Source organism: Athene noctua, chromosome 20, assembly GCF_965140245.1.
Source record: "Athene noctua chromosome 20, bAthNoc1.hap1.1, whole genome shotgun sequence".
NCBI classification, from domain to species: Eukaryota; Metazoa; Chordata; class Aves; order Strigiformes; family Strigidae; genus Athene; species Athene noctua.
In genome coordinates, this window is record NC_134056.1 from 12,193,094 (window position 1) to 12,215,509 (window position 22,416).

At 45.2% G+C, this 22,416-nt stretch overlaps 1 protein-coding gene across 2 annotated transcripts in view; it reads left to right on the forward strand.

The window, feature by feature from the left end:
- The window catches only part of ZNF618 (zinc finger protein 618), a 163,027-nt gene that overhangs the window by 102,653 nt on the left and 37,958 nt on the right, over positions 1–22,416 (forward strand). The window contains exons 7-10 of one of the 2 annotated variants that reach the window (XM_074924112.1): positions 14,144–14,233; positions 15,662–15,697; positions 16,448–16,525; positions 17,542–17,635. In XM_074924112.1, the coding sequence (XP_074780213.1) occupies positions 14,144–14,233; positions 15,662–15,697; positions 16,448–16,525; positions 17,542–17,635 (298 nt within the window). The remainder of the gene's footprint in view (positions 1–14,143; positions 14,234–15,661; positions 15,698–16,447; positions 16,526–17,541; positions 17,636–22,416) is intronic. The other variant, XM_074924113.1, reaches the window with a different exon arrangement.

Genomic DNA, 22,416 nt, shown 5'->3' on the forward strand with positions numbered 1-22,416 from the left:
CTTTTCTGAGATGCTCATAAGCCTCTGTGGTTTGCTGCAGACTTTTGGAAGTCCTCAGGAAGAAGGTGTTTGGGCTAGATCTGTGTCATCCTTCTCCATGGAAATTCCAGTCATGTTTTGGGGAGTTACAAACTTTGTAAAAACAGTCTCCCTCCTGCTGCTCACATACCATGGGAAATTCTTGGCAACCTGACAGATAGCTAAATAAAACCACTGGCAAGCAGGGGTCCAACAAGCCCTGCACCAGCAGGGACAGTGTGCCAGAGACAGGGCTGCGGGAAGCATCACCTCTGACCTGAACATATTTGCACTGTGCTGAGTCCTGAAGCAGGTTGTGTTCAGTGCACATGTCAGTTTAAGAGCTAGGCTGGCACCAGTGTTGGATCAGCGGTGCCTATACCTGGGAGCTGCAGTTGGGTTAGGAAGTAAACCCAGGATGGTCTCCACACTGACAGCTTGTTTTGGGCCTCATCCCCAGGAGGTAGAGGGGAGTATGAGCTACCACCACCACTGCTGTGGTCTCCAGAGCGTGGTAGTCTTGACTGTTTCCAGATCTGTAACTCTGCTACAGATTATGGATTGTAGTATTGAGGCTATTAGATATTGGTATTATTCTTACTCTTTTCTGTAGGCAAGATAAACTTAAGAACATCTCCAAAATAACCATAACTGGCTTGCAGAGCTCAGTTAGACTGTGAGTTTTATGGTTGCCTGTGAAACCTTAATTCATCTGAGAGTGCGTAAGCACCTAAGTTTTTCTCTATATGCTTGTTACTGCTTTTCCTAATAGTATCTCTGCCTCTTTGGACCAGCCTAGGACAGAGTTAAGGTCACTCTGGCAACTGTTAATATGGCATTTGCCTGATTTCAACTTACCAGTGGCCTTTTAGTACCTGTTTTCAAAATACTGAATGTTAACAACTTCACCAAATAGTGCTAATAGTCCATAGTACTTCTAAGCCTTTTGCCTGGATAAGCCTGGGATCACTTTACTGAGGAGTTAGGTATTCCGGAGGCAGGACGGAGGGAAAGTCACTTGCCAGGGGCAACCAGCGGGCGAGTGGCAAAGGAAGAGAGCACAAGTCTCTGGGCTTGCAGCCCAGTCCCTGTCTGCTGGGCACAGTGTAACGCTGTTGGATTGCGTTTCTGTGCCCTGTGAAAGAAAGCAGAACAACAAAGGCACAGAGAAATGGGAAGGGAAGAATCGCTAAAAACTGAAGGTTTCTTAAAGTATATCAGGTGTCTTAACTTTTCATATGTCTGGTTAGCTATTAGAGACTTTAGAAGTGTCCCTTTTCTGAGGGGAGAAGTCCTGAGCCTGATGGAGCAATGCTGATTAATATTGTGCGGAAGAGTCTTACCATTCCTGGAATATTTTAATAACATACTGTTAAAAGTGGGAAGAACCAGAAAGAGGTGATTTTGGGAGCCTTGATTTAATCTCCAGTGTGTCATTCAGGTTGGCTGAGTTCAGGGGAGCTGGCTGTTCTCTTGACCTAGTAACAACTTTTTTGAGGACCATAACAAGCAAATTGTAGTTTAAAAGCAGGTAGTACTCACAGGCAGTACTAGCTGTGAATGTGAAGTTTGCTCTGTTAGACGGTCATCATGCCACCAGCCAGTCACTCTGTGGTGTGCAGGAAAACACCATGAAAAAGCAGTTAGAGTAGGACAGCCCAGTTCAAATGCTCCACTCACTTCCGTTCCTAATGGTGTTGCAGTTTGCTACTATGCAATTCAGTGACGTTTGCTGGAGGTTGGAAGACCACTAATGGCTGTTTTCTGGTAGATCCTGTTCTTTCTTCTCCATCTCCTGCTTTTTCGTGTATCTAATTCTATTTAAGAGGCAAAAGCTGGATTTTGTGCTGTTTATCCAAAGCAGATCCCTGTGCTCATGCTGCCAGCGGGTTACTCGTATGCAGCTCTTGAGTGGATTCCACCATTCGGGAGACACCTGAGCAAACAGATCCTGTCTGTGGCCCAGACCATCCTTTGCCTGGCAGCACCTGATGGCCTCCTTCACTCATGACTTAAATTCTAGTGGAAACGGGAGCTACTTTCCTACTGCATTGCTGCTTGCTGTGGCCAGCCCCATAGGTTGAAAGCTAGGCTGGATCCACAACGTCCCAAGATGGATCCCAAGTAAAACAACCTGGTTTTCCTTTGTGTCTATTGTGTTGGAGCTCTTTTTTCCCATTTTCAGATAATTTTTGAGTATCAGTGTTACCACCCCACAGGTGACAGTATTTACCAGGTATTTCAGACCAAGCCGTTGAGTTACCAGGTTGCAGGAGGGTCAAAGTGTGATCTTTGGATGTTGTGTGACAGTGTTATGTCACCTCCACACGCCATGAGGAGCAGCTCTTCCCAGACCATCATGGTACCGTTGTGCTGGGGTAGGTGGGAAGTTCTGGCACTACCGAGTGTCCTGCCTGAATCTCTCCCGGAAGGAGGCTGGTATCTCTCTGTGTTGCCCTTTGAACCGGATAGAGAAGTGACTGTATTTACTGGAAAAGAATGGATTTACCAGAGCCCTTAATGGTTATGTGACTGGACATTGCGAAGGAAGATACACAGGAATGGGCAGTGCCAAGGGCGAGTGGCAGCCCCTGCGTGCCTGAGGCAAGGGGGACAGCAGCAGTACAGATGGGAGAGGAGCTGCGGCCAAGCTGTGGCCATTGGGGCTGGTGGGAGGCACTGGCTGACCTGAGATAGTGTCATACCCTCAGCCAGGCTGGAGCCTGCCTGAGCAGCAGCACCCTATGGAGCAGGAGCCGGTGGCAGCTGGCAGAGCAGAGCTGCAGCAGGAGCAGCCACAGAGCCGAGCTACAGAGCAGTAACTCCTGTGCCTAACAGAGCTACGGCCTGTAGCTTCCCTCCTGTCTCCCACAGAGGAGGGGGGCTCAACTGTGCTTTCCTGAGGGAGGAAGAGCATTCCCCTGTGGTCAGGTAAAGGTGGCACGTGCTGGGGTCTGCAATGGATCTTACTGGAGTGTTGGAAACCCTATGCAAGAGACAAGCTCTCAGCCTGCTGCGAGGTGCCGAGTTACTGGCATTGATCAGGCTGTATGTGAGCTCAGTGAGTGTCTGTTCATTAGGAGTAGCTGCTGACTGCTCCTGAAAGTAGAGTTCATGCCTCTGAGCTAGCACTTGAATGCATTTTTCCTTCTAGTTATCCCAAGAGAAGTCCTTCCCCTTGCACAAAGTCAGGGTAAAAATTACTAGGTGAAATTGGTGATTGTCACTGACAAAGCTTTGGGCTGGCATTGGTAGCTGTGAGCTTGCAAGAATTTCAGAAGTATACGGGCTCCAGAAAGTTTCATTGCTTCGTAGTTAGAACATCCGCAAGGTTGTTTTTCTTATGTGTTGTTCAGAAATTTGCTGTGCAGACAGTTGCTCAACCTCTCAGTCATGAGGCCTTTCCCAGTGGTTTCCCTGCGAGCTCCAGGTGGGCCTTTCTGCCAGCAGACAATCTTAACTGCTCTTCGCTGCAGTTAAACTTAAGTCTTGTCTTTCCTTCTGTGGCTCCCAGACTTGATCACCCTTCCCAGTTTATGGCAAATTTTTAATGTGTTATGCGTTGCTTTCCCTATTGAAGTGAGTCGGGTTATTGTGTTGAGGGTACAAAGTTTGTGTAATTGAAGGTTTACATGGATGCTGGTACCCTACAGAGAGGAAAACACAGATCAGTCTTCCAGGGAAGACAGGATGCAGCAGGCGATACAGAGATTTCTTAAGCTCTTTTGGTGTGGTCCAGTCTTCAGCATCCTCTTCAGCTGAAAACTGGCCCTCAAGAAGAGGCTGAGAAATGGCCAGACTCTGCTCTCCTCTCAAGTAACAAACTACTGTAGTGCAGACCAAAGTCATACTGCAAATAACTACAAAATCCCAAGAAGGCTCCAAGGCTGCCAGTTCTACCAGGGCAATCCAGGGAAAGAAAAGCCAGTCGGCACATTTTCCTTGTGCTGTGTAACATAAGAGCAAATACCAGGGAAGGTGGGGATGCGCAGTGTGTGCTGCAGTGTCACAGAATTAAAAATAACTGCTTTTAAGGATAGAGAACCTTGTAATGCTGGCCGTACCAAAATGATCTTCAGAAGAGGTACTCCAGTCCATTTGTACGTGATGAAGCACACAGCACAGCCCAGTATCTCTCGGTTTTGGGGTTACTAGCTGAGCATCATCACCATCCCTCATTCAAAGCTTGACTCCAAGCTTGGGCTTTGCCATAGTCTAGAGGGAAGCCCGTGGCTCTGGTACAGGAGAGCTGGTTGCCGGGGACTAGTCAACTTGTTCAGCGCTCTCATGCTGAAGCTCCCACATTGTGGCACAATTTTTTAGTGGGTGCCTTACAATGTCTGAGTCATTTCTCTTTGCCAGATCTTCAGTCCCTTTTATCAAGTATCTAGATGTAGTGAAGCATTATGCCTCAGTGCAAGATCTGTTCTAGCTTGTGTTCGTATCCCAACTCCTGGTAGCTGTCTGTAATTTTCATCAGATTGGTGATGGGTCAGGAGGTGTGTCTTTTGAAAATTAGATAAAACTGCTGTGTCTGGGAGCTTTATTTTTCTCCTTCTCCATTCACAGTAGTGTCAGACTTGCTTATTGTGTGCTAGATTGTACTTGGATGCTGGGCTAAGATAGGATGTTCACTGGTAGGGGGGGACACTGACTTTCATCTGGATCTGTGGGTGCTGTAGGCAGCAAACAGAAGGCTTTTCTTTCCAGTTTCTTAACCCGTCACCTGTGTACTGGACAGCACCCATGACAAGTGTGGGTCTCCACTGTGTGACATTATTTAGTTACCAGGAGAGAAAAGGAAAATTGCAATTTTTTTTTTTCCAAAATGGAATACATAGTAAATATTTCACAACCCCATAAATAAAAAATGATTGGCCTGATCTTTTAAGAGCATATTTCCCTTTGGGCTCTGACTAAGCATGAGAAAGTTCAGCCTAAGAAGGAATTTATTTGAAAAAGCAGTGAAAGGTTAGAAGCAAGGATGTGGGCTGGAATATGCCTTGCAAACGTTAACTGTGGAGGCGTGGTGCTAATGCCTTACATGTGCAAAAACATTTTGAGGGTTGTCAATTTAAACCATGAAATTAATATATTCAAAATTAAGGTTTTCTTGCCCAGACCTTACGCATACAGGACATGGTGACTTTAATGTTCTGACTTGTGATGGAAGGATGCGTAAGTGGTTTGCTGGTGTTAATAAAAGGTTAAGGAGGAACCTTTAGCATCTCCATTTCTTGATTAATTTTAAATATTCAAATTTTCAACCCTAATGTTTCCTTAAAAAAAATTTTAGCTTTTGATTTCCTTTTTGGGGGGGTACCAGAGCAAGAAATGGAAAGTTCCACTGTTGTGCTTGGTAAAACTTACTAATGCCTTACACAATTAAAAGCCTGCTGTAAATGATGTGTGTGCGCGTGCACACCCACGTACACATGCGGAGTGAATGGTTAGTCATTTACAGCTTTGTGATTAATTTTGCCAGTGTTCTTATTTACTAATTCTCCCGCTCCTTGGGGAGAGCTATGAAAATGGATTTGATTTTTCTAATGTGTTTGCATTTTAAGTAGGTGAAGTCTCTTTAGATTCCCATTTGCCTAACAGGTAGATGAATATGTTCGTCTTCAAATTTAAATGACCAATGGGCTGAAACCAAGAATGATAAATTTTGGTGCAGGAGGAGGACATTAGGAAAGTAACAAGGAACTTAGATCTGGGATACACAGTGTGAAGAAATATTGATCTTAAGGTGTGACATACCTTCCTTCAGCGCTGTAGTTGTTGCCTTTCACAAAAGCATGTTGCTTAGCAGCTCTGGGGCTGGGGCCATTCATTCTCCCCTGGAACAAGACTGTTTTGGCAAGGCGCAGTGCTTTCCATTACACCTTAACAGAGGTTACTGCTGTCTTGCTCTTGCATTCTCCTTCTCTGAGCGCCTTGCAGGACTGGAATGGGAGAGAATTTCTTGGGTTTTCTGTAGCATGAGACCCATTTCCCTTTGCCTTTTTCTGCTGCTATTTGATGGGTCTGACCCAGTGCCTTCACATTACAGCACCAACATCTTTTTTGAGACTGAGTGAAACAGGTAGCAGTTCCTGGACCTGTTTTTTAATAGGGTAAATTTGAAGTTGCTCTTCTGACATAAATTTTATGCTAAGGGTTCTTTTTGGATGTTCTCACTTTAGGTATCCTACTGGGTCTTGGCTTATAACCAGATAAGGTGTGCTCAGGAGCATGACACTTTGCAGTCATGTGGGAGGTCTTGATGTTTGTCCTGCAGCTCCATAGCTCTGGAGAGGACCAGTTTCTCTGTGTGTAGTTTTAATCTAAGGTTTTAGAAAAGAAGACTTTTAGGTTGTCCATAAATCTGTGATCTTCACATGATCTTATACAGAAAATTGCTAATATACCCATACAAATTAAATATTTGCCCCTTTCCCAGATACTACATAGACCACATTTACAGAAATCTGGATGTTAATACTTTGCAACAAATCTCTTAGAGGGTTCCTAGGCAGAAAAATTGATGGAGAAATATATTTATTCTATTAACAAAGGATAAGAATTTTAGTAATTCCTGGCTGTTTTGATAATCCATCAGTTTGTCTTGAAGATGTGAGGAGAACTTTACTAAAGATAGAAATACATGCCTCCGCTGTTCATTAAGAAGGAATACACTTTCCATCTTCCAACATGGGTTGAAATTCAGCAGCAGCCAAGGTGTACAAATAGGAATGCCATTCAGTTAGTTCATGTTCTTTCACCCTGAACCGTTGTTCGTTGAGCTGCTTATTGGTATTTCAGCAACGCTGAACCTGAATAGCACACAAAAAACCAAAACACTTTAAGTATCTTAAGTATTTAAGTTCTCAGTATTTTCACTTCTAAGGATGTGCATAACCAGGAAAGGCAGAGCAATACAAGAACTACCTTCTTAAGTCCTCTTCCTTTCAACCTTAGCAAAAAGGTAGCAATTTTGATTATCTTGGGTGATTGTGAAGAGGAGAGTTCTGCATCCTTCCTAGCTTTTTAATTTGAAATTTTATTGAAATTTGAAATTTTATTTGAAAATTTAATTTTAATTTGTTCTTTATGAGGTTTTATGGAGCCCGGATCTCTTCTTCAGTGCTGCTCAGTCACTTAACTATCACTTTTCCTTTTCACTTTGGAAACTAGACACTGAAACTCCACGTGAATTCCCATCTGAAAATCACAGTAAGAACAAAATTTCTAGTCATGAACAAATGAATAGGAAAAAGTCAAGATGAGGTTTGCTTTTCCTTTATGAAACTTTCAGTGCTACGTCATTTGATCTAAACAGTTCTGAAGTAGGTAAGCAGTGTGTTGCCAGCCAAACCATTTTGATTCCAAAAGAGTTTAAAATCAAATGGCCTCTATTGTGTGTTGTGCATAACTCCCCAATGTGGACTGAATTGATTTTTTCACTTAAGATGAAGATTCAGCATCCTTATTGGTAGAAAAGATAAACCATTCTGCATCAACAAGTTAGGTATGTACAAGTACACCTGTTTTTTTAAAAAATTATGCAAGATTGAGGCTGTTAATTGCAAATTGCTGGTAGTAGCACCTTAACACACTTTTCAGCATTCTTTATCTTACACATAGTTACAGCTTGAATAAAAAAGAATCCAACACTGCCCTGAAGTGACACCAGAACGAAGACATATGAAACTAGATCTTCTGGCATTAATTGTATTGTCTGGTGTGTCTGAATTTCATCATGGAGTCTGAATATCCTGGTTCATAATGCTGATTTTGGGGTATAATTGTGAAGCACTGTAATATTTTTGCTTTAAATTGCTGATACTTGCTGTCTGTTTGGGTTCAACTTTGACACATTTCTAACTGTGGGAGAAGGAAGTTCATGGATGTGTAGCATCCTGAGAATGTCTGGAAAGTCTTTTCTCTCTCAACATCCAGTGAGTAGTACCCAAAACACCCTTTTCTCAAAATGTTTAAAAAAAAAATGACAGTATGTGACCATCAGACTGTTAAGAATAAGGGGGCTGTCTTTCAAAAATGAATTCAGGATATTCCTCTCTCTATGGAAGTTCCTGCTAGTCTGCCATCAAGTTTCCAAACCTGGAGGGATTGCACACAGCCCTGGATGGGCTGCATTTCAGTCTCCATCTTGCTGATAGGTTCAGCTGACACGTGGTTTGGATAGTGTATCACGGAATTCATGGCGTTCACTGGCTGCCTACTTGAAAGCACAAGCTTTGTGAAGCATGGTGCTAGGTTAAGCCAGTGTGTGCCTAGATGTCTCCAGTGTTCCTGACAAAGGCCAAATGTTTGTGGGAAGGAAATAAATGATCATGAAATGAGTGATCTTGGAATAGTTTGCCCCCAGGGAAAGTTTTTTTCCTAACCCCCACTTAGGAGCTGGCTTGTGCCTTTGTGTGTGAGGGTTTCTGTCCTTTCCAAATTTCTGGATTTTATTATTATTTAATCCTTCCTAATGTAACTCTGGATACTTTAATCCTCTTAAGGGGTTGCTGCTGACTTTGGGCTCAGTCCTGCTCCCTTTTCAAGGAATTTTGCCATTAGACACCTTTAAGTTGAGCTCTGATGTAGATTGCAACTGATTTTATTGGCAACTCTCTACTTGGCTGTAAAATACAGTTGTAAAGCTCGTAACTTCTGTGCAAGAACACAGTTTGAATGAGGAGTAGATGGAGGTCTACAGGCAGTAAGCTCTGTGTCTGCAAACTTGCATTCTGCCTTTCCCCTCTGCCAGTCCAGCATCTAGGAGGAAGCCCCTAAAGATGCCAAAGGGTTAGGCCAGAGGAACTGTCTGTGAACCTGCGCGGGGAATATCCTGCTAGCTTAGGAAGCCATAAATATGTTCCTTTCCATCTAGGTGCCCTTCTGACTGCGGAAAGGGAGAAGAAGCCTCTCTCCAGAGCTGTCTTTGTGCTGCCCTGGGTGGAATCCACAGAAACAAGTGAGGGTCCCAGATGCTTTTGCTCCCTGCTGTGCTGTAAGGAAGCAGTAGCTGCACTCCGGTTCTTTTTCTGGGGAGGCTGTTCAGGTAGTCTGTGCTCGGGACACAGCTTGGAAAGGTGTTTCCCAGGGGTGAGCATGCAGCACATATCTCAGAAAATGCTAGCCTTTCCTGGTTCTTTGGATCAGGTGGATTTGGCTCATACTCGAAGAGTGTTGAAGTTGCTCATGGTTCCTTTCAGTGCGGCAGACATCCTGGGAAAGGTGATGCTTTTTCCAGGCACTGCTACACAGCCGTTCACCAGCTCCAGCCCTCTGTGTTTATCACCGGCAGGACCCATAAGGACTCCAGCAGATTTTCAGAAAACAGTTATGAAATGTGAAACTGAGCATCAGAACATCTCATGGACTGTCCTGCGATCCACTGGCCGTGGCTGCAGAGACGATGCTGATATTTTGTTGTCATATAAGCCTCGCTCAGAAAGCCTGTTTTGGGGGAGAAACATTACAACCTCAAATAGAGAGATGACAGATAAATGTATTGCACTGGGCTTAACTGTAAGGAGTCCAACCCCCTTCCCTCTCAGAGATGCTGCTGGACTTCACAAACTGGGCAACTTGTTTCCCAAGGTAGGCCAGGAATGTGGAATTCCTGGAGTTTAGTGCTTCCTTTGCCATTCTCAAACCTTCTGGTGTAGAGGTGCCCCCCCACTACGGAGCAGGACAAGTAGTGCTGTCCAGACTGCTCTCTCCCTTAATTTTGCTGCTTCTTTCTTGACTGAGACCTGGAACACTGATGGAGTTTAGGCATAATTCAGGAGGCTGCTGCAATCTGTGTACATTGCGCAGTTGTGCCCTTCCACATTTGGAGGCTGTGCCTGCTGGACGGCTATTGCTGCAGTGCTCGGTAAGAGTAGGATCACTTCGGATTCAGGAGCATCTGCAAAGTGCCTGGTTGCCGTGAGAGCTCCTCTATCAAGGCGCTTTTGTGGCTTCGTCCATTTGAAAGGTCAGTGTGAATTGTGTGTCGGCTGGGAATTGTTCTTCATCTCGGAGGAGTCCTTCAGAAGCTCCCACAGCCTGCTGTGTGGAGACCCCATCGTTCTGCACCCTTAACGGGGTGCGCTGTCAGCGTTGCAGGGATGTCGGCTGGGTGATGTATGTAACTGTTTCCCGCCTGGCTTTCTGTGATGCTGGGTAGAGCTCTCTGAGCCCCGTGGAAACTACTTTGTACAGAGTTTCTGTGGTCTTGGATTCTTGCACTTAGAAGGGTGGGTTGAGTGCTCTGTATTTCCAGCTTGTGACACAGGAGGCCCCACCTTTCAAAACATTTCTGGTGGCCATTGCTCCCTTCCTGGGTTTGCAGAGCAAAATGCCCTGAGGCCCTGGGCCTAAGGAAGGAAACCTCTTCCGCCTGCCGCTGTTGGGCTTGTGCTCTCTGCCCTCCCTCTTTCCTGCCAAAATGAAAGACGTGCTTTCTTCTCTGCTGAATATTTGAAGCAAACCAACCCAAATAACCTCAGAATAGGTAATGTAACTGCTGGAAAGAAAGGTGAGCTGTCATCCCTAGGGCAGGGTATTTCAGCAGCTACGAGTCACTGCTGAACACAGACCGTGCGACAGGAGACAGCCAGCAGCAGCCCTGGGAGACAGGCAGAGAAGAGCCGCACGTTCCCTGTCTTTTACTGGAGGTGCGCTTGACTTGCAAGCACAGTGGTCAGAAATGCTTTCAGGTCCCCCGCAGTTACTTCTTGGGGTTCTTGAAAAACCAGGCCTGTTTGCCATCTCAAAATGTCAGTCCTTTCTACCCGAGGAAGAGCCTCGTAACAAAGCTGTTGCTTGCCTCTGTTTCTACTAAATCACAGAAGCACAGAATCATTCAGGTTGGAAAAGACCCTTGGGATCATAGTAAGATGTAGTGCTGTCTTTTGGTGCATGCATTTCACAAGATTAAATTTGGGTGGACTGAGTACATAAGGCTGTTACTCCTTCGACATCTTCCTGGAATCACTGCTCCCCTTGGAAAGAGTCATGAGCATGAAGGAGGAATGATGATACTTGTTGGAATTTGTTTTTTAACTAGACGTCTTCTAAGCATTTTGAAACCCTAGGTTTGCAGCAGTGTAATAACAGCAATTGCCCAGCTTGCAGCAGGAATGTGTTCTGTAGGACTTGTTGCCTGAATATCAACAAGGGACATCACTGGACCTCTGTGCTAGTGGGCTGATTGGTATCTTTGCCTGTATTTTTCCTTCAGTCCTAATAGTGCCTGTTGTATGTTGTTGCTCTTGCTGGAGTTGCCCTGCATTACTGTCTACCTGGTGACGGGAGGGAGCTCGAGTCTCAGCAGACTGGCTTAAGTAGCGTTAGTTTGGCTGTGTGTGGTGCCATCTCATCAGAGGTTGAGAGATGGGGGTGTCAGTCTGAGCCTGCAGGCATACCTGAGCACTTGGAGGCCCTCGGAGCTAGTAGTGTACAGGTTAACAGTGCTCAGTCAATCTCTTGCTGAGAAAGCTGTCACTGCTGAGAACAGCACTGGAAGTGTTTGACAGCTGTCAGCAAAGACAGCTTTATTGGGTGAGGAGGAGGAAGTCCTTGGGTGCAGCCCTGCAAGAGCGGCTGTTGTTTGGAGAGGGTAAAGCTCAGCTACCTGTAAGCAGTCTCTGGATACTTCCTGAATTCTCCCTAAACCACCTCATCTCTGGGACTTGGCACCGTTGGGTGGGTGTTCTCTCCTTTAGAGTCGAGGAAGAGATCAGTACCAGCACCAGCTGGAAGGAATTCTTACTTCTCAGAACAACTTGTTTCACTGTAATGTCTGGAGGTCATTCTTCCTTAGGGAAAACAGTCCCCTAAGAGAACAAGCAAACCCCTGATCTCTTGGGGTGTGCTGTTGTACTTTTTATCTTGCTTTCATTTACCCCACACTGCCTAGGGAAGGAAGTGGTCATACCCAACACATGCTACTCACGTCTCCGCTGTTGACAGTGAGACCCCTGCAGTCTTTCCTAAACGTAGAGACAATACAACTAGCCATGCCTGTACTGAGTCTGTGAAATGCTGTGCCTCTAGCATTCATTTTTATTCTGTTCGAACAAGTCTCCTTACGTATCAAGCACGTTTGTTCCAGACTAAGGCCATCATAGATTTCTTCCTCCAAAGGGAGGTATTGAAAGTCTTTGGTATTTGGTGGATAACTCTGAAGAATTGGTCTTCAGTTTGTCTACCACATGGCTCCTTGCACTTCAAAAAGGAGGTTGGTTGCTTGTCTTGGGGACACCCAGCGATGTGGGACTGATTACTGATGACACATGATGTATTTTCTTTGCTAACTGTTGACTGTATTTTATTTTAGCAACAGACAGATATTCACTAGCAATCATTAGTTTCCCCTTGTTGTCAGAAAGGGTCCAGGGTAGATTGCAACCCTCGGCGCTGTTGTAAGACCCCAGAAGGAGGCTGCGTGAGATTATGTAATGAAACCTAGTTACATGTGACCCACCAGGGCTTTTATCACTGGAATGCTCTCGCAGTCATGTTGCACTTTTCCTCCTCCTCTTCCTTAAGCAGTGCCCTGTCTGAAGCAGTGAATCCTTTTCATCCCGGTACATGCGCCTGGGCTCTGTCTTGCTTGTTCAGCCTAGACTCCTAAAAAATCCCTTAGATTTAGCTTAACATTGCTGTGCTCTGATTAAGCTTCCAGTATTTTTGGTAGCACAGGGGCACAGTTCCAGTGCCCAGCTCTTTAATCCCTTTTATATTTGGCATTTCTCTCTTGTAGGTCAGCATAGCATAACAGATCTGCCAAGCAGAATAAAGGGCAGAAAGTGATGCTTTGCTTAGTGCTGGAAGCCCAGGTGCTGATGGGCTGCAGCAGTGAACCCAAGTGAGCGATGAGGCTGTACCAGGGCGTAGTGGCTTAGAACAGTTGTTTATTTTAAAAACAAAACTACTGAGAAGTAAAATAAAGACTTACTCAAAGCGCACACTCTGGTGTGTTGAAGACGGTGTGGAAGAGGTAAACCCAAGGCCTTAACTTTGCTCATCGTGTGGACACATGAGTACCAACAGCTGAGCTGCTGGGGAGGAGCTTCCTGAACGGCCGCTCATCTGTGGAGCCACGGTAGCTGACGGGTACACTCCTAGCTTGCTCCGGTTGTGAAGTAGAACACGATAGTTTGTGGCACGAGCTGATGTGTTTGACCTTGTTTGCAGTGGGCTAGTAGCACCCAACCGCTCGGCTACTGTGGTGGGCTGACAAGTATAATGCTGCAAGTTGCAGGGGGGTGACTACTTATGGATGGCCGTCTGTGCCCCGAGGTGTACGTCAGACATCAGAAGATGGAGGAACCCCAGCCAGCTGACCAGTGACATTTTCCTCCTACAGGGATGTGACAGCTGATCCAAAGACGATCGTTGTTGCCAGTCAGACCCAAACGAATTCAGAAGCATCTTGAGCTTTCTGGCATCTGTCTGTCTTCCCCGCACAGCTGTGGTGAAGGGGGTCTGTTGTTGCTGGGATGAAGGGACGCTGTCTGGGGTCCAAACGTAGACAGAACCAGGCTCCATCAGTCCTCCTGCTCATCGAGCACCTTACTGTCCTGCCTGCTTTGGACTGTTGGTTCCCTTTGGTATTGTTTGCTATAACGTGCCCGTCAGGGATCTCGGATGCACTTAGTAGTCAGTGAGCAGCAGCAGTGAGAACCACGTGTGCTATGAGCGTGTAGGCACACCCAGTCCGTGTTGTAGTTGGCACACTAAGACTTTGACCTCTGACAGCTCACAGGTTGGCTCAGTGTTGAGTTCTGCCGCTTTGTCCCTGTCCTGACCAGCACTTGCCTGCCGTAGCCGTGAACTTCCAAAGGAGGATTCTGCAGGGCCTGCTGCTCTGCGTCTTCATTGCTGTGAGGTCTTACAGGGGCTCTACTGGGGAGCGGAGCTGCCGGAATAGGAAATAACAAACCAGAATATGCCCCAAGCCACATAGCAGGGGGCCTGCAGGGGACGTGGTGAAGCGGTGGTTGTCTGCGTGCCTTAGAGATTTGACAGGGCGTGTGGGATGAATGTAACTGCATGGGGGTGTCTGATGGGGCAGCAGAGTCTGCAGTGCTTGCCTTTTACCTCAGAGTTTCTGAAGTGGCCTGTTTTCTTCTTTCTGCAGACAATTTTAGGTACACATGTGACATCTGTGGGAAAAAATACAAATATTATAGCTGCTTCCAAGAGCACAGAGACCTGCATGCCGTGGATGGTGAGTACTGTTTTGACGTTTAAGTCCCCCAAACTAGAATAAGAAGTCTTTTCTGTGTTATTCTGGGGAAAGGCCAAACATGGTTCTGCAGGACCGTGTGGCCCACCGTGTACAGGACATGGCACAGCATGGCTCGCTCTTCGTCAGAGGAGGCCCGGTCCACAGGTGCTGCAAGAGGAAGTTTGTTGTGCTTGATTCTCTTTCCGTGCATCAAAGTAATACCCTGTGATGGGACCTGTAGTCCTTGCAGTCTTTCTTATCTGTATGAAGGTTCATGGTTAGGATAGATATCCTAGAGCTGAGTCCCTCAAGGTAAATTGTCAGTATGGCTACTCGCTGGGCAAGAGTTAGTTGCCTTTTAGTTTTTGACTTCACAGGATTATTCCCAACGTGCTCCTCTGTGAGAAACCACATTTCAGAGTTGACAGGTGTTGTTTCATCCTTGTTAATCACCATGGTAGTGAACAGGTGCAGTTGTCAGTGGTCCTTATAGGCCAGTTTTTCCTCTGTGAATGTAGATTTGGCCTAGGCTGGTGACACTCAGACAGAAGCAGACACCCTCCTCCAGAAGCAGTGTTCCTGTTTGCTATATTGGGGGAAATAGAAGCAGCAACATCATATCTTGGGCTTTCTCCCTGCTTTCTGGGCATCTAAAGCTCCTCAGCGCAGAGCCCACAGATACTCAGACCCTCATTTGTGTATGCTACAAGCCTGTTGGTTTTGCTCTTCTCTTGGCCAAGGAGGGAGCCCTGTCAGGATTTTAGAGAGAGGCTGCTTGGAAAGATTTTTGTATGGCTGTAGTGTCTCAGAAAAGCAAATGGTTTTTCACAGTATGTGGTGTCCAGAAGAATTGCTGGTTTTGACTGGAATGTGTGGACATCTGAACATGCTCTAAGAACAGCCAGTGTTCTCATGCAGTGCACCACCACAAGTTCCCTTCCTCCCATAGGGAGCCAAAATTAAATTGCTGGGACTGAAAGTCACTGTGACATGGCTGCGTCTGCTTCTGTCAGAAATGTGTCTTCATAGCTATGGTTCAGAGGGGTATGCCTAGGGTTATGAGAGGGCTTTGGAAATGGCTTCCACTTGTGTCTTGCAATGACACTGTTTGTCTCAGTTCCTCCAGGGGCCTGATGTTGTCTTAGCAATCACAAGTGTGAGGCAGCTGTGCAGCTGAACTTCACATGGGGCTGTGTTAGTGTCAGGACAAAGGCCTTGAGAATCTGTGTATATTAGGGCTGGGCATGCTTAAATAGTTCCTGTCTGGATGCTGCTGGGAAGAGGAGGGACTGGGGCACAAAGCCTGGTTTATTCTGTGGGGCTGAAATATGCTGAAGCGGTGCGTGAAATACAGGAGGAAAACAAGGCCATTTAAGAGGATTTAATTTCTGTTTTGTTTCTTCCCCTCCTTCTTCTATTCTGTGTTAGTTTTTAGTGTGGAAGGGGCCCCAGAAAACCGGGCAGGTAAGCTGAGATCCTTCGTGTGCTTTATTTCACAAACCTTTTCAAGTAGTTCAGGCACAGCAGGTTGATTCTACACTTGTAAGAGTCAAGGAGTTTTGTCACTGATTGCAGCAGGAGAGGGAGCATCCTCTCTCCCTTCCCACATATCTACAGCCAGTAGGTTGATGCCCAGCCCTAGTAGATACCAGGCTCTTGTTGTACATACAATTGAGCAGGCTTCCGAAAATCAAAGAAGCGGGTGTTTCATGTCTTGGTGATTTAGTGAATTGTTCGAGGCATAAATTAAATTATTTTATAAAATGGGTTGGGTTCTGATTTGTTGCTAGCTGTGCTGTTAGATGGTAGAAGGTCCCTGGTCAGTATTTGTTAGCTGACTTGCTTGCAGACTGCATTACCATGCCCATTTTCAGACAGTATAACATCATTAGATAGGAGATGAACTGGAAGAAAAACAAAAAAATACGGATCGGAATTTGCAATGTGTTTGTTCAGTCTTTCTCTGTATTTTTTAAAAAAATTATATACCTACAAGGCATGTTACTGGGCTGGAAGCAAGGGTAGTCCTGGGGTACCTGAGGAGGAGGAGGGACAAGTCAGACAGAGGGGTCATTTGGTTTATAATTTCTGCCTTGAAATCTTGTTACAGATTGAAATGTCATTACAGATGCAGGAGCATTCAGTGCCCATGCAGCTGTAGAAGGAAAACCTGAAGGTGTTGTCAGCTCTTTTGTTGGTTCTGTTCTCTTGCAGACCCCTATGACCAGGCTGTCATAGCAGCAGATGAAGTGAAGGAGGAGGAGCCAGAACCGTTCCAGAAGATTGGCCCAAGTATGAGTTATTACACAATTTCAAATGTGAAAAAGAAAGCACAGAGGTTTCAAATCTGGAGGACCTCTAGGAAAACCAGGAAGCATTGTGTTACGCAGAAGTGTTGGGACCTTATGGGTTCTGAAAGATATGTTTAGGTTCAAATGAAAACCAAACACCAACAGCCCTGGCCATAACAAAGGCAGCTTTGTGATGTTTTCTGCTCGAGAGCTGTGCAAAGAGAATAGGACAGTGGTTCAGGAGAAAAGCAAACTGGCAGCAATTATAGATGGTCTTTAGGTGTATTGACAGAGTTGGCAGGTGATTGCGTTCACACTGCCTTTGTGGTAGGTTCATCAGAGCAGAGTGAAACAAGGGGAGAACCAGAATCAGCCTTTGCCAAAGCATTTCTCTGAATTCTCTGTTTTGGAAACAACTGATAACCCTAGATTTTCCTTTGGCTTGCAGCTTGCTGTCAGTTCTGTACTTCCCAGCAGTGGTAGGAGAGGGAGGTGTCAGCGTGGAGTTGCACTACTTTGTTATTTCAAATACCCCCAAAGCAGGATTTAGCACAGTTATTGCAGAAAAGCCCCTCTGCCTGCAAGAGAAATCTACAATCCAATATAAAAATTTAAAACTTAAACTTGACAACTTGTTTCCCAGTTTCACTGTTCCTGTTGTCTGCACATCACGGACTGCCCGAAATCAGAAGACAAAACTGCACCATCTGTAATATAGACTTTAGAAATGGATTCTCTCCTTCGGTTTGCATGCTTACTTGCTGTAATTTTGGGATAATCTCCTGTAGCTTGTCTAGTTCTAGACCTTTTTATGCACAGTCCATCACTCTAGACACTGGCTTCAACTGTTTCCTATGTTGGGGAAAAGGTGGTGTGGATAAGTTCCAAGTGCATGAGGAATATGCTCTAGTTTTTGTCATCTGGTCAGTTTCTGCATAAAAAAAGTCAGGAAGCTAGTGATTGTATGAGAGGACACTGCACTCCCTTCTGATCTTTGTACTTGTTTCATCTTCACAGAAACTGGCAATTACACCTGTGAATTCTGTGGCAAGCAGTACAAATACTACACTCCCTACCAAGAACATGTGGCACTGCATGCACCTATTAGTGAGTATCCTGCTGGAGATCTATTTCATTACAAACTGTGATTTACAGTGGTCGGTGGTAAACACAAGGGTTGCAGGAGAGAGTATCATTCCTGTGGATCCTTCCACTTGGACCTGCAGAATGGTGTCTGGCAGGATGTAGATCACATGCTGGCCAGGGCACTGTAAAGCTGAGCTGAAAATCTCTCTGAGGGACACTGTTACTGTTAAGTCTGTAATGACACTGAACTTTGTTACCAAAGTCCATGCACCACTACATATGTTCCTTGGGGGTTTGATATTTTATTTTATTGTTTAACTGAAGTGATGCATGAAAGTTTTAGACTCCTCTAAATAATAAGTGAATGTACATACTAGGGAAGAAGCATCTTTCTTAGGAGCTTCTGAGAAATTATTAGACAGTGAGTTAAAGCTGGTTTTCAATATCATGTAAATTACCTTGGCAGCTTGCTACTAAATCACAGGCAATAAAATATTTATTTCAGGGAGCTCGGGAAAAGGCAGTTCTCAGCATACTACATGACACTACGATCTGCACTCTGGAGGGACACTACAGTCTGCACTCCTCAGACAAAGGGGAGGTTTTCATGAGCAATTAAGTGTAATTCAGTGAAAAAATTTAGTAAAATATTTGAGACAAATTCTTGCTACATGCTGGTTTTGGATGCTTTAAAAATCTGCAGAGAAGTTCTTTACACCTGAACTTCATGCTTCTTCTATAGCATTGCCCTGTGCTTTATTGTGATTTTAATGCTGTGAGCCAGCGTGGTTGCTCTGTCTGTCCAGCTGCCAGCATTTTGGCTGACGATGAGGATGGGTGGGCTGAGCTCATTAACCTTCGTGGTTTTCCTCAGCTGCTCATCCGCAGCCAGCAGAGGGAGCGCACACTCCTTCCTCACCAAATTCAGCTTTAGTTAAGTTTTTAAGTTATGATAATAAGGCAGCATTGGTTTCAAACATATGTAGAAATAAATTGGAAACATAGTCCACCAGACTGTCACTTAGAAGGTGGGTCAAGGCTTGGTAGCTCTTGACAGCTGGCATGCAGGTTCTCTGAAGCATGGAGATGGCTCAAGATAGTGGTAGAAGGTGTAGGGCATAAAGTACCTCTACCACCATCATCCCAAAGTTAGTCTTATTATTTCCCATCTGCCTGAAGGAACTAACCCAATGCTTATGATTGCACACATAACAGTTATTCCTAAACATCCCTGCACCTCCAAACTCCACCTTAATTCGGGTCCTCAGAAAAGCCAGTGGTGGTGATCAGCAGTAGGTCAATCTTCTGGTATATATGGGCCCCCAGACACCAGAGATTTGGTGTCTCTAGTTCACCCCGGTACAGATGTCTAAGGAGCAGTATGCTGTAAGGACTGTACGTTGAGTATCTGCTTAGCAGTAGTAGATTCTTATCTTTCCAGTACTTCCCATTTCAAGGGGATTTATTGCTCTGGACATCTCTCCACCCTCCCAAGCCTCTGTAGTAATAAACTGCAGCTGCTGGTTCTAGTCCAGGCTCTCCAGCACAAAAGAAAAACAGAACTGTTCTTCTCTGAGAGGTATTTGCCTGAGGTGGACCCTGCAGGTCTGACTGCAGATGGAACGGTCCACACAGACACTGCCCTTCTCCCTGAGCAGAGTGCAGCTGCAGGGTTCTGGTGCACACTTTGACTACTGGAAAGCAGTTTTGGAGGACGAGGCACATTCTTTTGAATGCTGGGGTTGAAGCCGTTTTTGCACCGTGGTTTCTGCAGTAGCCTTTGTGAAAACAAGAGAAGCTGCCTCTTCTGCAGGCTAGACCAGCAGTCACTGAGATGTGCAGATGGGTTTCCAGTCCTTTCAGCAAATATTTTTAACTGTGAGGACACTTAAAATCAGATCAGGATAATATTTTCCTAAGGTTTAACCCCCTCCCTATAAACTTTTCTTTTTCCTTTTTTTTTTTAACCTTTTTTTTTCTCTCCTAGTTCCCATGACCAGTAAGATTTATGATTTGCAGTGACAAATCACTAGCCCCGAGGAGCATACAGGAGAGGGCATGATTAGCTCCCAAGCCAGGCTGGCTAGTACATTCTCCCACCTTTCTACTGCTCAGACTCTGCTCTTCCTATAACCCAAGGTCCTGTGAGGCAGCTGTAACACATGACTTTTGAACAGCACAACTGACTTTTCTTGGGCCCTTGCAGTCAGAAGAAGTAAAGCTGAGACTTTGTCTTTACCCTGGTCTTGTTCTTCTGGTTAGAAGGCAAATGCTGAAAAATTAGCTGTAGTGGGAGCGGGTAAGGAAAACGCTTAAGCATTACCAATTCAACTTTCTTGGTCTCTCTGCTTAAGTGCAAGCTTCCCTTCCGGAGCCTGTCTTTCTGGTTTTCTGTGATAATGGATAAAAATTTATTGGAAATGGTCTAAACCAAAGACTTGTATCCTGCAGAGTCAGTAGGACCTTGCTGGATAATTTTTGGTCAGTGCTGCTGGATACCTGCTGTCTGGAAAAGAGCTCTGCTGTGGGATTCCCTGGAATTGTTAATGCCAAAGGTCTCCTTCAAAAGTTGCCTTATGTTAGTTTATGAGTAGAGGCTTTTTCATACGCTTAGAACTGGGCTATTACTCTTTTAAAATACATTTATGCTGGTTTTGTCAGCCTATTTACCCTTTCTAAGAAAGGTGTCAGAGGCTGTTTCCAAAAAAAGGGGATTGCAGGCACATTCATCGTCCCAGTTTTAGAAATGTCTCTGAACAGAGATGTGCAGGGGTTCAGAGATTTCTTTCTGTCCTCCTCCAGGCTGTGTCTGCTCTGTAGAATGGAACTGGTTTAACCATATTTGCAGGAGGGTGGACTATTGTGTTTGCTCTTAGATGATGTGTTTACAGTGCGGAGAAAAGCTAGTGTGTTTAGGATGTGGACTGGCTAGAAAAGTCACCAAGAATGGGTTTTAGCTTGGTAAGTCCAGGAGTGTGCACTCACTGCATCCTCTTTTGGTAACTGCATATAAGGCAACAGACTCCCTGGTCATGGAAGTATGTGGTGCAAGCACTAAAATCTGCACAGCTATCCATGTCTGTTGCTTCCAGGATGAAAATCTAAAGTGATGTCAGGGCCCTGAGTGCACTAATAGGTCTTACTGGCCCTGACCTGTCTCTCACAGGGCCTGCACCTACATTCAAACTCCCTGTTTCAGCTCAGCTCTGGACCGTCGGTCCCTGCCTGAGCTAGGATGTTGGTCTCCAGCTCAGTTGTAGACATGGCTATACCTGGTCATGGATCTCCTTGGTCTGTACCCCAACCTGTAGACTGACTTCCCAGCTTGATGTCAACCCTGTCTCATCACTGTAGACCTCCTTGAGGATCGCTGGTACATGTCTGGCCCTGGTTATCCTCACCAGAGCTGATCCTGCCACTGACCTGTGGATTGACTTCCCAGCTTGACCTGTCTCATTGCCTTGAACTTCCTGATTATCTAGGCTCTTGGTTGAAGCTGGCTGTCATCTCTGGTCCTGCCTTGCCTCTCAGGGGCTGTGGGATGGGCCCCAGCAGTCGCAGACCCTGCCCTTCCAGCCCCATGATTGTACTTGGCTCCACTCTATAGGGGACAGACAGATCTACATCCACACTGACACCTGAGATGCTCAAGGAAGTTCATCAAGCCTCTCTGCTCAATTACTTTTCTCATTATGAAGGATGCTGGATACAATTTGTTCATCAAAAGTGTTTAAACACTGTGTTTCTTAAAGGCAGCTGCCATCATGGATTTTTCTCTTAGGGAGAGGGATCCTTTTTGGTAGCATCTCTAGTTTCCATGCAGGTCCCGCCTAACCCAAGAAAAAAACAGCTCCAGATTGCAGTTGGATGGTGTGTCTTTGCTTCCTCCATCTCAGTGAGTGAAATCTGTGAGTTCAGATGTTTTTCCCACTCTCTGATCCCACAGTCCCTTAGCAACAGGCTTCACTGGCAGTATTTGTTTGTATGGATAAAGAAGCACATTAAGAATTTGATAGGTTTGAGCACAGAGTTTTTCCTGTGGAAAGACCTGTTTCCAATAGCAGAGGTTTCCACTCAGCATATTGAATTTCAGGCCATTGTTAAGGAATCACTTTCCATCATATTCGTTAAAGATAGATTTTTCTCCAGAGGTGACGCTATAATTCCATCTGAACCATCCGAATGGTTCCTTACCTGTCCTGACAAGATCTTTCTGAAAAAATGTGATACACAAATTATTAGCCAGAATTTTTACCTGGCAAAAGCAAAGTTACTGAGATAATCTGATCTCTGTTCTATTGTGGTAGTGTGTGGCTTTATGTGTCTCTTGAGGACACATGTTGAAGTATCTAGCAGATTTTCTACTTACTGCCACAGTTTGCCATTAACAGGGCTTGAAGATCTTAGCAAAGACAGGAAAGTCAGGAGGGACCACAGTCATCTCTAGACTGACCAGAGTAACGCATGCTATAGGATTTCATTGATTTAATTGCTCACGTGTATGTTTTAGAGAGACATCTAATCTTGCTGTTAAGAGTGACAGAAAATACAGCAACCTCTTAAGGTAATTATTTTGATGAATTATTACCCTCGTTAAACTAAGACTAAAATTATCCAGCTGTAGCTTTCAAACACTGATCCTATTTATAACTTTGTCTGCTAGGTGAAGGAGGACTAAGTTACCAAATTCCTGTCCTTTCTAGACCTTTGTATAGCCTGCTGTCAAGTCACTTCATAGTGACTAACCTCCCAGTTAAGCCAGAAGAGCGACTTGGTGTTTCCTTTGTAAGGTATGCTGTTCTTGTC